The sequence below is a fragment of the Haliotis rufescens genome, unplaced genomic scaffold (genome assembly GCF_023055435.1).
Source record: "Haliotis rufescens isolate VD_foot unplaced genomic scaffold, xgHalRufe1.0.p SCAF_19, whole genome shotgun sequence".
In the NCBI taxonomy this organism is placed as follows: domain Eukaryota; kingdom Metazoa; phylum Mollusca; class Gastropoda; order Lepetellida; family Haliotidae; genus Haliotis; species Haliotis rufescens.
Genome location: NW_025963879.1, coordinates 3,220,182 through 3,237,662, shown reverse-complemented (window position 1 = coordinate 3,237,662; position 17,481 = coordinate 3,220,182). Strand labels below are relative to the sequence as shown.

The window sequence follows — 17,481 nt, the reverse complement described above, 5'->3', positions numbered from 1 at the left end:
CTGCGCGGTGCATCATGGGAGTCTGGTACTTTCAAAAATGGCGAGCTCAGATAGCGAAAGTGCTTACGAGGTAAACCTTTATTTCAATACTTCTCGGGCAACTGAGTTTTTTGTTTCGTTTGAAAATATCATTATGTTGTTACTCCTACTTAATTTTGTTTGGCATACGGCAGATCAATTCTTATTACTTGGTGAGCATGTCAATGTTTACGACTAAGTAGAGTGTGGTTTCGATTTCCGCATTGTGCGTCTTCACAGAGTCAACAAAAGAACCGTCTAATGAAAAACACTTGAAGTTACTATTATCAGTTAACGAATTTACAGTATGTAGCATTGTAACTTTCTGATGGTATTAAATCTGCTGAGTAAAGGATCACGCCTAGAGCCGATACCAATATTTCTTACTTTTCGAAGAAGCCACTAGGCTACCCTGTTCCCTAAGTGTTTATACAGGCCAAGCGCATTAAACACAGGGCTTGTCGCGATCATGCGGTACCATGCCACCTGCGCTTCAAGTGTGATGGTGATCAAACATGCATGTCAAAGGTTAGGCTCTACATAAAGGTCAGGTTAACGCTTAAGAGTATACGGAATTGTTTACTTAATGTTTTAGAGAGGTGGGAAAGATGATGTTTGAAATGGCAATATAAGATAGAATGTAAAGTGCAATGAAATAGAGATTTTGTGTTTGTATGTTCACACACACCTTAGGGGTACACCAGTATGCATTTAACCGGAACCTACCCACCATGTTTACTTTATGTCATTAATATAGCCAAAAACATTGCAGCATTACAATTTGAAAAAAAGATGATAAAGCTCAAAATACGCAGAAAAAGAACTACTTGCATGGATGGAATATGAATAGCTATGAATAAACCTCAGAATTAAATACCAAACTCAAAGCAATTCATGAGTATTGAAAAAAAGTAGACATCCAAAATATTTTTGAAAGTTAAGTAATGGTGTGTGACATCAATCAAGGGGTGTCTCTTGAAATGTGGATGTCACTGATCACTGCTGATGAGGTTTCCGCACATCATTATGCTTCGATCTAACTTCTATTTTCAATCATTATTGCTATGTTGATGTTCAATTTTCAATGTTTATGAACTGTTTTAATATTTAGTTTTGAGGTTTAATTATATAAAACCTTACAAATGCAAGCATTGTCATTTTCTGCCTTTTTTTTAGCTTTATTGCCCTATTTTTAAAAAAAATGTCTGAGTGGGGTATTCATGTTAAACAGCAGCATGGTATCTCAATTGGCTAGCACTAGAAACTCGGCATTAGTCCGGTCTAGTAGTAGTACAAACAATTCACATTACCTCACCACCAAAATGGTAAACGATTCCCGATCATACCCAATTTGTCACTCTTCATGAGAATATAAGACTTACCATATTCGACGTATTAAGCCCCCATGGCGCTCTCAAAATTAGAAAGAGGGGGCTCTTATTAGAATACGATTTTGGTGAAAGAGTTGAAAGATCGTAAATTTGTGGTTTAGGCTGACAGCCTGAAATGATACAAAAGAAAAGTCTGTGCGTATTAGACACGCCTGATATATTTTTCCAGAATTAAATTTTCTGTAATTAAGGGTGCATATAACACACGAAGGGTTCTAATTGGGATTGTTTACTAGCCAATATATTAGCAAATATCGCCGTGGGCGCTTATTAGAGCAGGGTGCTTATTACGCCGAATATGGTATATATATGATAAATAAATCAAAAGACTTTCGTTGGGTTTCATAGGCTTTAATAGTCACATAAATAATCAAAAAAGGCGTAATGTGTTGTTTGGTTTGTTCAATTAGTTTATTGTCAAGCATTTGTCATGATTTGCTCGTCACTCTGAAGTCCCTGGTTCAATTCCCCACATGATGGTAACAATGTGTGTAGAGTGTGTATTTGGTTTTCCCACATCCTTGATCATGTTGATGTTGCAAAAGTGGTGTAAAACCCAAATCACTCAAGTCAAGCAGGGACTAAGTAAAGGCGACTATGTTTGTCGTAAGAGGCAACTAACAGGATTGGGTGGTCAGGCTCCCTGACTTGGTTGATGCATGTCATCGATCCTAATTGCTTGGATCGATGCTCATGATATCAATGACTGGATTGTCTGGTCCAGACCCGATTATTTACAGACCACCGTCATATAGCTGGAATATTGCATTAAACAACAAACCAATGACTAAGTGAAATGGCCTTGATGAAAATATCATTATCACGACATTGAAAGCATACTTAATTGGACAGCCGACCATGCAAACAATTACTACCATTTGGACTTTGTTATCTAGGACAGAGACAGCGAGAAGTAGTGTTCTTAATCAATGTCTTCTCATATCATTTTCTTATTACTGCAAGTCAATCCATCACCAGTGTGCAACATTAAAGTAGGGAATCATAGACTAAAAGTAAAAAATCTTCAGGGGTTAAAAGTACCATTGCCTGTGCCAAGTTAAGATTTGACAGTCGGGCAGCTAATATATGTTTTCTGGCATACCCGTGGATAAGTATTAGGGCTGGCTAAAAAGATCAATAATTTGAATTATCATCGATGGGAAGAAATATTAACAATTATCTATATGAAACTGTTGTCATTAATAATAACTCACATCTATTGTGATGAAATGAAGTTTAAAGAAACAGACTTGTTATTGTCAATTAAGTCCATTGTCGAAGACGGAAAGCAACTGTTTTTGTTATATCTCAAATGTCCACAAAGTAATCCATGCATAAACATGTCACTGCTCACAAGTGCAGTGAATTATGTTGATTTCATATGGGGCTTTCTAGCATATTTGCTTTAAGTTACTTATATTTATTGATAATTGATTGATATTAAGTTGGCCTTTAGAGTGTGTGTCATATGAGAGAGACGTTTTACGTAGAAGTATAGTCAGTACCAGGCAGCAGCTGTGATGTTACATCACTGTTATCTGGCCCTACATGTTGCGCTAACAATGTGCATCCTATTGTGGTGACCAACAGACAATGAACTGAAGAAAGCCAACAGATAGCACCATCTCGGAACAAGAAACTGTATTTGTAAGACATGTAATCCATGTTCAACCAGTATCCTTTCATGCAGGAACAGTACCTCTTAAACATATTCATGCTGATGGTGTGCTGGATGGAATTAGAAAAGCTTTTGAATCAGTTGGAATTTGTTTTGATGATCTATTGAGTACTACAGAAGCAAGTGGCCCAACTTTAGTATCTGTGAATTTTGATTGAGCTTCAGTAATGCTTGGCAGCAAAGGTTGTGCTGCAACCAAAATATGCATACAAGCCGAACTTGTTGTACTGGTGCATTGCGTAGCACATAAGATGTCAAACATCTACCTAGACTGTCAAATTTTGAGATGTCTAGAAACAAGTTTTCAAGTTTTACCATCATAGACCCAAAATGAGAAGGGAACTCAAGTTAGTGTCTGTAATATTCAATACTGATCTGTCTGATGTGAAACAGGTGAGATGGCTTGTGAGCATTTGTGAAAACTATGTGCACCCTTCTTGATATCCTTCCTATCCTCACAGAGTTAACTCTTGTCTTCCAGAAGGAAGACCTTCTCATTATTGAAGTTCCTTCAGAAATTGAAGGTCTTGTCATGAAGTTCCTAAACTGTAAAATTGATCCTGTTGATGCAGGGGAGGGTATGGAATGGTGTAAAGCTAAATGATTTGTGCCCGCCTGTCATCTTTAAAGAGGATACATTCCTCACATCACTTGTTGATGGCATAATCACCTACTTTTCATGCTTCAAACAGAAACCTCTCAAGCATTTCTCTGTGTTTGACTTTACAGAATGGCACACTCAAAGAGAGCCCCCTATCTGTGTATGGTAGCACTGACCTGAGTTGATGTAATATTTCTTTGCTCTGTTCTCAGAGGAGGAAAGAAAACAAATATCCAAAGAATTTATAGACCTAAACATGCTAAAAGACCAGTTCTTGACACATACTACCGGCTGCTTGAACATGTTGAAAATAACACCTGACAAGTTCATACATATCTGTAAACTTGTGGAACTCATGCTTGTGGTTATTCCAGGAATATCTATTTGTGAGAGAATGTTTTGGAGTGTGAACTATTTAAAACTCACCACAGAAAGCTCTGAACCAAAATACACTTTGTCATACACTGACAATTATGACACATGGTCCAAGGAAACTTTCAGATTTTAATCCAAGACCCAGATTCACCATACTCCAGGATCAAGACATCTTGTCTTTAGTGAAAGAGGCTGAACCTGAGGCTGTATCATGCAGCAGCAAATGTGTTTAATTATTAGACTCACTGTGTCTGTATTGAACATGAGATGTAGAGTCAATAAATAAGACAAATTGGTCACACTTTTATTACAGAAATCCATGGAGGTGTATCTCTGATTTTCAGTTCTGAAGCAGAAACGTTTTACTGAATTTATTGGCTTGATTTTGGGCAAGTACATTTTGAAATAGGGCAAGTAAGAATGTTGGTCATACTGTCACTTAGGCAAGTAACCTTTTACATAAATTTTCACCCCCTTAGGGTTTATGAAACAAAAAGGTAATTAGTTCACATTTTATGACATATCACATTTTGCTAATCAAAGGGGAACTGGAGTAGTGTCACAGCAGGCAACTAACGGGATCGGGAGCTGAGACTCGCTGGTTGATGCATGTCATCTTATCCCAATTGAGTAGACTGCTGCTCTTTGTCAATCACTGGATTGTCTGGTCCAGACTCAATTATTTACTGACTGTGACAGACGTCATAAAGCTGGATTGTTGCTGAATGTGGCGTTAGACAACAGACAGACAAACAGGCAAAAGCATGTTAGAAACTGAAGGCAATGTGTTATATGTTTCTATCAATTTGTGAAATAATCAGCACACTAAGGATTTTATGATGTTTTCTCTGAGATAAACATGTTATCCGCATGTCATGTATGTTGAATGCTATAAATTATACCCCACCACGAAGTGGGGTGGGGAATATAGGAACAGTCCATCTGTCTGGACGCTTCTCAAAGGGGACAAATTTTCTATTTAAGTTAGAGAAATGAAATTTTGCACACTGATTTTACTGGTCCTGATCTTAAATGCAGAGCTCCAGATAAGCTACGTATCTGCGTGAAATACGCATCAGAAATGCAGAAATACGCAGTAAAATATAATCCAAGCGTATCAAATACGCAACGAACATTACAGATACGTTTAAAAATAAAATTTGTGCGTATCATCAAAATATTGTGAAGTAACCCTGCGTATTCGATTAGCAAATCAGCAACTTATTTTGAAATTATAAACGGGCATTCCGTCAACCAAACTCCACGATGACAGTCACATCATGATCATTTGCCATCACACTTTCGTGTGGAAGTATCGTGGTATTTTTGAGTCCTATAAAGCTCTCAAACCCACACGACACCAGTTTGCAGGGACTAGATGAATAGTGTTTTTAAATATTTAACTTAAATACCCACATGTGTAAAAACTAGTGGGTAACAGAAATTTGAATACGCAGATAGAATTACTGATACCCAATGATTTTAAAATGCATGGGTAAAATATCCACAACACCAAAAGCTTATCTGGAGCTCTGTAAATGAGTTCGAAAATTGGTCCCGTAATTATGGCCCTTGCTCCATGCATTTCAGATGGGTGCATACTGCATGAAATGGGGACAAGTTTTCTCAGAAACTACTGTGTTACATGAATGAAACTTTGTAAGCTTTTTTCTAAGAGATACTTGTCAAGATTGAGTTTGAAAATTGGTGCTGTAAATTATTTTTAAATTACCGATGGAGCCATGTTACCAAGAGTGTGCTAAGGTCCATGTTATTTTACACAGTGCATTGTGTCTGCAATGGGGACATATTTTCTCAGAAACTGCTGAAGTTAGCTTTTCTAAGAGATACTTATTAAGACTTAAGTTGGAGAATTGGAGCCATATATTAATTTTTGCAGATAAGGGCTTTTTGTGTAATAATTTCACATTTAATCATTTCTTCTGATGACAAAGCGACCATAGTGCCTATATCTTTCTTATGCTTTATACTATAGGACTCAATACTACAGAATAGTACAGACTTCTAATATATAGGTATTATTACTATCTTATGTTGACAGTCGCTGAAATACAATTACAAACATTCATATTGAAGCACATTCTGTTTGCGCAACTTCCGCTATTTTATCCAATCAGCAGTGATATTGAAAAAGTTTTATGACCTTGTTATCCAGCCACATTTCATCAGCACTGATCTGGAGTCACGACTGACTTATTACTTGCAATTATGTTGGCTGATAATTTTTATTAATCCGACCAAGCAGAATTTCTGTCAATATCAGCGCATGCTGTCAAAGCTGTAAAATACTTACTTACTAAAGGTGAAATTTTCTACAACAGAATTTGAATCTGCAGCTGGAAAATATAAATCCAGTGTATGAAAAAGTCTGTCGTAGTGAAATTCACAAAAATTGCTGCGAATCAAGTATCATGATGCATATCTTTTCATGAACAAAGTATCACATATGTATCATTTCAGGAGATTGTTGTATTGTGACATCCCTTCCTTTTAGGAACATCACTATATGAGGATGTCAGTTAGCATAATATAGTGTCTGATGGTTGGTAACGTAAGGGTTAGGTGTAAAGTATTGAACAGGGGTAAGTTGACATTTGAAACTGAAAGTTTTAAAAACAGGATACAATTTTAAGATCCACTCTCACAACATGAACACTAAGTACAAAACGTTAAACAATAACTAGAATTCATCTATTACTATGCAGGTGGACCAGATCTTGAATCAGAGGAAGAGGAAAGGTGTTTTGGAGTACTTGGTGAGATGGCGAGGGTTTGGGAAGGAAGAGGACAGCTGGGAACCTGGCAAGAACCTCTCAAACTGTGCCGCTGCCATGGCTGCATACATCAAGCTAACGGTAGGGGGACATATGTCTCATATAAGTAACTTCTGTGGAGCCAGTGTTAGAAATAGATCAAAATCAAGACCTTTGTTTCATTTGTATACTCATAGACTTCTCAGTTTTGTGTGATGAACATTTGGTCATAAAATTCCCCTAAATTCATGCCGATTTTTGCAATTAATTATCAAGGTCAAGACTGTTTGTTAAACTTGTGTTAAAGAAATGAAAAAAAACAAGATTCAAAGACTGAAAATGAAACATGCTAAAATAATTATCAATACTATTGTAGCAATACTATAATACTATAGAGTACATACAGTAATTCCCGCTTTAGTTTTGTCAATCTTAAATCCTCTCATAGGCACCAGCTAAAACTCAGAAGAAGTCTTCGAAGTCAAGATCACGGTCAAGGTCAAGGTCTCGATCCACCAGCCGAAGCAGAACAACAAAGTCAAAAAGCAGTCGACCACAAACCCCGACAGCCCTCAGTAGAACTCCTAGATCCAGGTCACGGTCATCATCGCGGGGGAGACAAGCGAAACAGCCAGAAACTCCACCACGACAGTCAAAAAGGACAGAAGTTGTCACAAAAACTTCTACAAACAGAACTCCAGGCAGAATTGAAAGGACGACAGAAGTTGTCAAAGTGAGTTCCTAATAGGATGCAGTTGTTTGTTGGAAGGTCAATCAGGGTTTGCACAAACATGAAAAGTACTTGAACTTGAACTTGGATTTGTATTAAGAGGTTTCAGAAGGTGCTTTAATTTAAATAGCAAAATCCCCTTGAAATATTTACAGAAACAGTTATCAATCTAATTTCACGGCTTTGTTTACTTCCCTGTCAACATTACAACTGGGTTCCTGTCTGGCATAAATCCCATGGCAGTGCTATTATCAGAATTAGTCAAGTATCAGTAGCAGCTGTGTAGCCTCATTCTGACCAATATTGAAAGGAGGTCATGTGGTCCCATTAACCGATACGATTGTTTTGAAGGCACTTAGACAGGATCATTTAAGTTTTGTGTTGAACCGTGCATATTACCACATGGTGTAAGCATTAAAAATTGTTGCACATGACGAAGTAGAGAAATACGGTGCTATATTTGTGTTGTAGAAAGGAGAGAGACATAAATCTGATGGGGAATGGTATCAGGTTATTAGTTTTGGAATACCTGATGCTCTAAAACTGTCAAAGTGTTAATGTTAAAAGTACTTCATGTTAATTTTTAGATTGGTCGAATATCAATGCATATAAAATTTCCTTGAAAATGTTTTTGACCTTGAAAAAACCAGCTTGAAGTTTGAACCCTGCCAATAAACACTGCAACTGACACTTTGTGCTGTTCAGGCTATTTCAGTATCTGTAACACAGTGTAAACAAACAAGGTATTTTAGCATCATACTCACAGAATGTGTCCATGAACATCTTACTGTGCATGTAAATAGTTATCAGATCATAAAACTGTTCTCTTTTTGGCTATTAAGATACAGTGTTTGGTGTTTTGATGAAAATTTGCAAATGATTTAAAACCCATGAAACTTGCTGGCATACAAGCAGTTAAAGCTTTGCATATATTCAAACTAGCTGCTTATGTAAAGGCATAAATGGCATTGCAAATGATAGAATCATTCAGGGTACATGAAGGAAAGTGAGTGATTATGGTTTTATGTCACTTTTAGCAATATTCCAGCAACATCACATGGGGAGACACCAGAAATGGGCTTCACACATTGTACCAATGTGTGGAATCAAACCTGGGCCATTACCCTGAACAGTGAGCTTGTGAACACCCTTAGTCAACAGTGTTTCTTATATGACTGATAGAAATTCCTTCCTCCTGTTGAAGCAAATACGAGACGACTCGAGGCCGACTGAGGTGAAGACAACACGTGTTGTACAGTCTCGGACAGAGGTGAAGACGGTGGAGGACAAAGTTGACGGGAAGCCTGTGGCTGCCTCACCACAGCAAGGTATAGGCAATAGCCTGTACACTCTGTGGCAGACGGCTGACACTGCAGTCCTCATTCTGTTTGTCTGTGTCTCCATCATTGTTCTCAGCTATGTTGTGGAGAACTACTGCAGGTACGTTCACACATACATTATGCTTTCATTAACCAGGTAACACTGTTTTAACATATCTGAAAGTTGACTGGTCATATGGAGTAATATGATGTATCGTAGTCGAGATCAATGCAATATGATGTCACCAAAACAATATATTCACTTAAACAGATTGGTGAAAAGTTGGTCATGAGTCTCTTTTTGGAGCAGGGCACTTAATACGGCGAATGCAGTATCTAGAAACATGAATATCAAACATGTAATACTTTGATCTGAAATATTGTACTAGTCTGGACAGGTTTTGTTTCTATAGCACAACAGTATGTTAATGCATCGTGTATAACCATGTACAAGTCAGTGCAAGTCACACCAGTTGTTGATACCATGAGTCAGGGTACATGTAAAGCAATGGACGTTGTCACCAAGCCTTGCCACCATATCCATTTTAGTTGCCTGCTGCAAGTAGTAGAATGCTGTTTGACTTGTCACAGATATGATTCCTCGATAGAATTCTTTCAAATGGGCCGTGGGAGTGGTGGGGGTAGCCAGGTGGTTTACTCATTTGCTCATCACACGTAAGACCTGGGTTTGATTCCCCACATGGGTACATTGTGTGAAGCCCATTTCTAGTAACCCACAAGTTGTGGAGCCGCTCCAAATGGGCGTGTGCAGTTCTTTATGACACGTGTCATGAAATGGATACGGGTCGAGGTCACAAGAAAGATGTTTGTGGTTACACTTTACTTCCCAAAGTATGAATGGCATTATCATTAACTTGGTATGTACTTTCTACGGGATGGAACCCTGCTAAGAAACGAATTTGGAAAAATATAGGTCCAGTGTCAATGTCACCTTTCAGGTGTTAGAAGAACTTTGTATTTACTGTAGTAAATGGTTCAGGTTTGTTTCACATTGAAGCTCAAATTTACATTGCAGCCCATCTGAAATGTGGAAGTTTCTGGTTGGTCTATACACATCTGTAATTGGAGCTGTTGTTGCTGTGTGGCAGTGTGTGACGAGGTCATCGGTAAGGGTTTTGGAGACAGCAGCAAACTTCACCCGCAACAGTTGGAAGAAGGTGACCACCAACTAGACCAAGAGGGAGCTCTCTCAGGCCACAGCGGCCTCTAGTGCAGACATTCGTAGATGTGTGTACCTAATAGCAGGGACAGTGACTCGACTTCAGCAGGCAGAGGTTGTAGCATCTCCACATTCAACAACGCAACACATGAAATCAGGATTGCAATTGTCAAATTGTGCATTTTCACTTTTTATTGAAGTCATGAAATTTGTATTGACAGTGGTTGCTCTGACGTTTCAGTCTGTAATCATATCTCCTGATTCTTTTTAGTTTTAAACAGTGTTTTTGGAAAGAATAGCTCTTCAACGGGTCGCTTTAATTTCTACTTGTTGAATAAATATGATATTGAAATATTTTACCAGTTAAACTGTAAGCTCAAACTATATGTGAGATTCCATATTAAGCTATTCTATATTTCCATTCTTAACATTCCCATCATTTTAATTCTGCATGGACCAAAGAAAGAGTTACCTCCCCTTACATGTCAAACCAAGCTTCAGACTGAAAGCTTCTGTCTAGGATCGTTTATCAAAACCAGATATTTTTTACCTTTTATAGCGCCAGTTTGGATGCAGCATTGGATAATGAATTTGTACAGTGAGGACACTTTGTATAGGAGGAATTAATGGATGTTCATCGTTGTTGGCATGTGTACTTAGAATGGGCTTCCTCAAGCTATTTTTATATTCTCACTTGATCTAGTCTTAGCACATAAATATCAGCCTTGCAGAATGTTATAATATTTATGTAGTTTCTAGATCATTGTGTTTAGATTTTGTGTAATTTTTGCTTTACAAGTATAATGTGTACAAAATCAGAAGTGCTATCAATTTATTTCTCTGAAATAGGCAGCATTTGACAATTATATGCTAAATCATGTAGATGTAATCAAGACAAATCGTGAAACACTTGACACGAAAAGAACACCAGTTTTGCAGCTAATCATACCATGATAAATTGAAAACTTTTGACTAGAAACAGTATCTCCTTTGTAATGAGGGTAGTTGTTCTACAGTTTTATGGTTTGCAGATGAAATGTTACTGAATATGTATGCAGACAATATGGATCCAAGATATTTTCACATTATTCCTCTTCATACTAGAAGTTCACCAACTGTCACGTATATAGATCCATGGTAGAGGAAACACACAGAACAGTCCTTCTCATCTGTGGAGGAGACATCACTACAGAAATGAAGGTGTACTACCTGATGATGGTGTTCTTGCTCAGAGGTTCATGTTTAATCAATGTCATCTTTCATTTCATTCAACCACTGTAAGTGGAGTTTGCCTACCAAATATGTGTTCTTTTACATACTATGCTCTCATGAAATGAATTTAGCAATTTTTAAGACTTTTAACTTTACATAGCCATGTTTTACATAATTGTATAAATTATCCTGCATGCTCTTACTACTCAATAATTACTTTTGGTCATAATGTTGTCACTAGTTTTAATGTTTCATTTCATTTCTCATCTAAATCATCTTGATTTTCAATGAAAATTGTGCCAAACATTTCAAATTTCAACCTCATTGGTTTTATTAGATTTTTAATTCATGTGTTGTATAAACTGTATTTAGAAGTATTCGGACAATGCATATGAAGGATATGCAAATACTATGATGTAGTGCTTCAGGTTAAAGCTTGTATGTACTATGTACTACCTCCTGCAGACGGTGTAGATTGCAGAAAGAAAGTTAGTGGCTTTTGAGCTGAACATTTATTCTTGAATGTACTGGAGCATCATGAAGTGAACACAGTGTGCAACAAGTCAGCAGCAAGACATGGCCTTCATAATGGGCAGCTAAGAAGTGTTCATGAACATGCATCTGTAACCTTGTAGCACTGTTTCACCAAATCTCAGTATGCAGTGATGTAACGTAGATGTGCCTACATATACTAATAAAACAAAACAAATTTGTAAGTTCTTGACTCTTATTTCTATTCAAAGAAAATGTCTTACATTGAGTTATAAAAAAGGAGTTCAATTACCCAGAACCTTGTGTTTAATTCAATATAATTGTACTTAGCTCAACATTTTCATGTTTGATCTCAGATGTGATGTGTTGTAGTTGAGAATGAGAAATGAGTCAATGTTTTAATTTATCCTGCATTACTCCTTAATGCATCTTCTGCTAACCTTATAACAGAAATGAAGCTGTCTGACATTCTAGGCTGAATAAAAAAGTCTGAAGCCTGACCACATGACCAAACAGAAGTGACGCACTAACATGTATGACCCTGATTCAACCTTTACAGCATAATAGTTGTGTAACCAAAGTGAAAATTTGGGCATTGTGCCATAAAACTCACAGTAGGTGCAAGACTGGAAAACCTTATGTTAGACCCCGCCGAACACCATGTTTCATCAAATTATCAAGACTTTTACTCAGGATCTCATGCAAAAAGGTGGGACACCCAGGTAGGAAGCAATAAACTTCACAAATTAAAACCAACAATCGGTCATACCTTCTTGGGTTGTCAGTCAAGACATGACAAGTTCGTTTTATGACAATGTAGTATTGGCCACAGTCTGTTTACCCACGAATATCTGCTTAAGACAGATAATGACCAACCTCCTAAGTGTATCCCTTGTTGTTAAAGGTTCACCCTCAAGCATATATTGCTTAACTGTGTGAACTTTGCAATCACAAGGGATTCACATAATCAAAGCGTAAATCTGAAAGATCTCTTTTCCCATGTCACCGGGCATCTCATTATCAGCTATTTGAAAGAAATTGGTCTGTATAATAAATTTTAGATATGTATGTGAATAGTTAAATGCTTGTTTTTTAATTTGGTGTGATGCTATTATCAACTGACATTATTGAAGGCTCTGTCCAGGAGGTAAACGTAGTGTAACATTATTGTTGTCCCCCTGTGTGACACGTAATCCTATCATAATTGATGTAACTATCATCAACCAGTGTTTTTAAGCCAACTCATTGCGGAGTATTTTTTAATATGGGCTAGTATTATGCACAACCACCAGTAGCTAAAGTGATGACGTAATTCCTGCTGGGGTATCATGCAGGAAGCCGAGGTACTGTAAGTCCCCATGATTCCCAGCAAGATGGCTTAGCTTTGCTTACTGGTGGCCTATAGCCCTTGTTTTAAAAATGTATACATGATATTGTTATGCTCAAAATGTTTCATAAATTGTTTTTAAATATACCTTTGCATAAATGACTCAGTTGAAAACATTTTAACTCGTCACTATATGGCTGAAATAATGCCGATGTGACATTAAATTTTAACTCACTCACTAACTAATCAAATTATCTGCATACATTAGGGAGAAATGGTAAAAGGTTTTTGGATAGGAATGCCATGAAAACCAAAAAAACTTCAGAAATTGTTTCAGCAAAAATGGGAGAGGTTGGTAGGATGGTCCAGGCAAAGTTTCCCCAGGCCTTTTCCTTTTGACAGGTCAAATAGCAAAATATGTTCAAGCAGGCCATACTTTCCATGGACGGCAGTAGTGTTTTGGCCAACATGACTGGTATGTCCGTTACCCCTTGGCTTGACAAAGCCAACATGCTGCTGCCATGGAGGAAAGGGCTAGGGACCTACCAGTACCAGTACAGCACTTCAAACAGGGGTCTTAGAAGGCACAGGACCCTGTTAACAATGTTGCCAGAATATTTTGCACAATGTTTCTTTACCTCACAAAAGATGCTTGTACTTCATTCATAAAATAAAGTGTGAGCTTCAGAACCTTGTGGTTGTACGTTTTCCTCTAAAAATCAAGTTGATGTTAGTTGGGTGACTGCAGTCCCACAAACACCTAGAGTCATCTCCCTTTAGTCATCACATTTCTTGAGTTAACATCTGCTACTCCACACAGCTTCAAGTTGGGAGACTTGACACTTGATTGTTGGTTGTCCACTGCCATAATCAGCAATATTTCAGCTATACATGTGTCATGACAACCTGTAAACAATCAAGCCTGAGCATGACAAACCAGAGCAACAACGTCCCACACCATTAGGGTATGATGACACTCAGTGAACCATGTCATCAAGCCTCTCAACGCGAGCCTTTTCATTCATCTCTGTAAACGACAATCATGTGTTTCCAATTATATACTGACAGGAAAAAAATAAACTGTGCTTCATAGAAAGTTCAATAAAAATTGATGTACTGTCATCTTTAATACATTCATGGAGACATCTCAACCTCAAGGTGGTGATTCACAATGTGCATGGTGCACAATTTGGATGTTTGCGGGTTTGTTGGCAGCATGATACTCACACATGGTTTCCAAATGTGAACAGCAGACAATGATAGTTTAGCTATTAGGTGCTCATGAAAATCTTGTTTAACCGTAAATAACGCTTACGCAATGCCTACATGCTGCAAACAGGAACAACCAGCTGTATCGCTGAATAAAATAGTTCCTCAAAGAGAGGTGACATGAGCGTATGTATGCACAACTTGCTCTTCAGAAACATTTTACAAAACACATGTATTCAAATGATATCACCATTAGATGAGAAGGGTCTGTTAAGAACTACCTCAGTAAGTCAGTCACGATAACAGTGCCTCGTAATACATTTACATCAAGTACAAGACGTCAAAATGGCCGACATGATCAACGTGTCAGGAGAGATTTCGGAAGTTGTCAATAAACCTGTGGCGGTTACATGTTATAGTCATCATTGATCAACTGGCCGATCTTTGAAAGGTTACCATAAAGACGTGTCAAATAGATACTTAGGTAAATTCATATATTGCTGTAGACTCACTGCAGCCTAGATACAGATCGAGTCGATACTTCGGATGTGCATTTCTTCATTTTATTCACGAGGATGGGTCGTAGCGAGGATATTCGTGAATGATCATGCAGTCTGACGTTTCTCAATTGTATACTAAAATGCTGTGTTCAAGATAAAAGGGTCTATATGATGAGAAAGAATGCTTCTGTACGTATTCGTGCTAGGGAATTCCCAGGAATGTGGAAGTAGTCCATCAGTTTTTATGTAAGAACATGGTCTCGTGAAAAATGTATGAACGTCTAATTGTGCTGTCCAATGGAAAAGCTGTATATCGTGTAAACTTCAAATTAAAAAATCATCTCACAATCTCAACTCTTTGGAGATGTTATCTGCAGCAGGGCAACACTCATGACTTGCCACAGGCCGGTCGTCCACTTGTGATGTCACATCAACAAAACAACCACTTTCAGTTGGTGCATCTGGGCAATCGATACTAAAATGCCACATTAACAGCTTGGACATGTCCCGGGTCGAGACCAATTAGTGGCAGAACCATACGCAACTGGTTGGGGGAGCACAACATCCGGCCCTGACTCCCTATTTTGATTCAACGTCACTGTCAGGCATGTCCAGCTATGTGTAGACAGCATCTGAGGTTCTAATGACAAGACTGGGACATTATAATGTTCACATACAAGCCCATCTTTCAAGGGTCTACACAGGCGTCCAGGAGAAACATTTTAGCAATACTTGTATTATTCAACATGGTCAGTTTGGTGTGGGAATGGCATCACAACTCATGGGTGAACAACTCATTATTGGTAATGCCCATTTGAATGGCGTACACTATCGGGATGACATCATTCGAGATCAAATTCTTCTCTTTGTGCAAATGAGTGTGTGAGTTTGGCTTAACGCCGCTTTTAACAGTATTCCAGTTATATCACGGCGTGTCAGCTAAATCTGGGTGGAAATCCTGAAGTGATGCAGGTCACAGACGTTTACCACTTTGGTGAAACCCACAAGCACGGGTATGGTGCTGACAAATCTAGAACCATAATTGGGGCGAACTAGGATTCAAACCCACAATCATAGGTGCTTGGCGTGCACAAGTGACGCAACTCTGCACAGCGAATCGCGGGCCTACCATGCCCCCTTGTGCAAATGCATGTACGGGGACGTAATGTCACGTGCCCACACGTTGTACGTGTTGTAACAGACTTTTGAGGAAGCATTAACATTACTGTACTGCCACGGGCGGCTGTTCCTCCAGACCTCTCCCTCATGGAACATGTCTGGGATGAGATGGAATGACGCCTGTGACTGGGCCAGAACCAGCTGGTAATGCTAGCTAAGTCGGGCCAATCTTCGGTTGGCATTTGGAACAATATCCCCAGGCTCTTTTCAATCACCTGGTCTTTAACACGCCGCCACTGTCTCCCTGTATCAATGCAAATGGTGGTCACACTCGATATTGACATTGATAATTGAGTTGTTGCACAACCCCTTTTAGTGTGTGTCGTACCTGTTACCAGGCTAAGGTTTTGTCAATGAATTTGTTTTGATAAACCATAATAACACGAATGACCAAACATTGTGTTGCTTTTTTAATAACATGACATTTACACCTTTTTATATGAAGCACAGCACAGCACAGCACAGCACAGCACAGCACAGCACAGCACAGCACAGCTACTTTTTTCCATTAGTATATCATGGAAGATATTATATATGCCCATCAACCGAAAGCAAATCAGATACTTCCTTGGATGCATACATGCATCCTGTGTGATCAGGCATCCAAATGACTCCTAAAAATCATCACTGTTAATAAATTGTTTTATTTGTAACTTTTCCGGTACTTATGTGGTGCATGTGGCAATTTGTAGCTGCACTGGATCAAATTAAGGGCTGTATTGAGTTTTTGTTGTTGATTTGATCTTCACATCAATACCTCAAAGCATCTCTGAAACAATTGAAATATGGAACAAATAGACAGTCATGTTCATGCATGCTTGAATACTTCACCAGTAAAACCAGTTACACAAGCTTGTGTCCCTTCTGGGATTGTGGGACAGAATAGTTCACCCGTTTCACAAGCTTGTCTTCCTTCTGGGGTTGTGGGACAGAATAGTTCACCAGTAACACAACCTTGTCTTCCTTCTGGGATTGTGGGACAGAATAGTTCACCAGTAACACAAGCTTGTCTCCCTTCTGGGATTGTGGGACAGAATAGTTCACCAGTAACACAAGCTTGTCTCCCTTATGGGATTGTGGGACAGAATAGTTCACCAGTAACACAAGCTTGTCTTCCTTCTGGGATTGTGGGACAGAATAGTTCACCCGTTACACAAGCTTGTCGTCCTTCTGGGATTGTGGGACAGAATAGTTCACCAGCAACACAAGCTTGTCTTCCTTCTGGGATTGTGGGACAGAATAGTTCACCAGTAACACAAGCTTGTCTTCCTTCTGGGGTTGTGGGACAGAATAGTTCACCAGTAACACAAGCTTGTCTTCCTTCTGGGATTGTGGGACAGAATAGTTCACCAGTAACACAAGCTTGTCTTCCTTCTGGGATTGTGGGACAGAATAGTTCACCAGGTACACAAGCTTGTCTTCCTTCTGGGATTGTGGGACAGAATAGTTCACCAGTAACACAAGCTTGTCTCCCTTATGGGATTGTGGGACAGAAT

At 38.6% G+C, this 17,481-nt stretch overlaps 1 protein-coding gene across 1 annotated transcript; it reads left to right on the top strand.

Moving 5' to 3' along the window:
- Positions 1-11,994, top strand: LOC124121469 (chromobox protein homolog 2-like). Its single transcript, XM_046484479.2, has 5 exons — positions 1-70; positions 6,790-6,939; positions 7,286-7,570; positions 8,772-9,007; positions 9,923-11,994. Exons 1-5 carry the CDS (start codon positions 38-40, stop codon positions 10,077-10,079), a joined length of 861 nt encoding a protein of 286 aa, XP_046340435.2. The 5' UTR covers positions 1-37; the 3' UTR covers positions 10,080-11,994.
- The last annotated feature ends 5,487 nt before the right edge of the window (positions 11,995-17,481 follow it).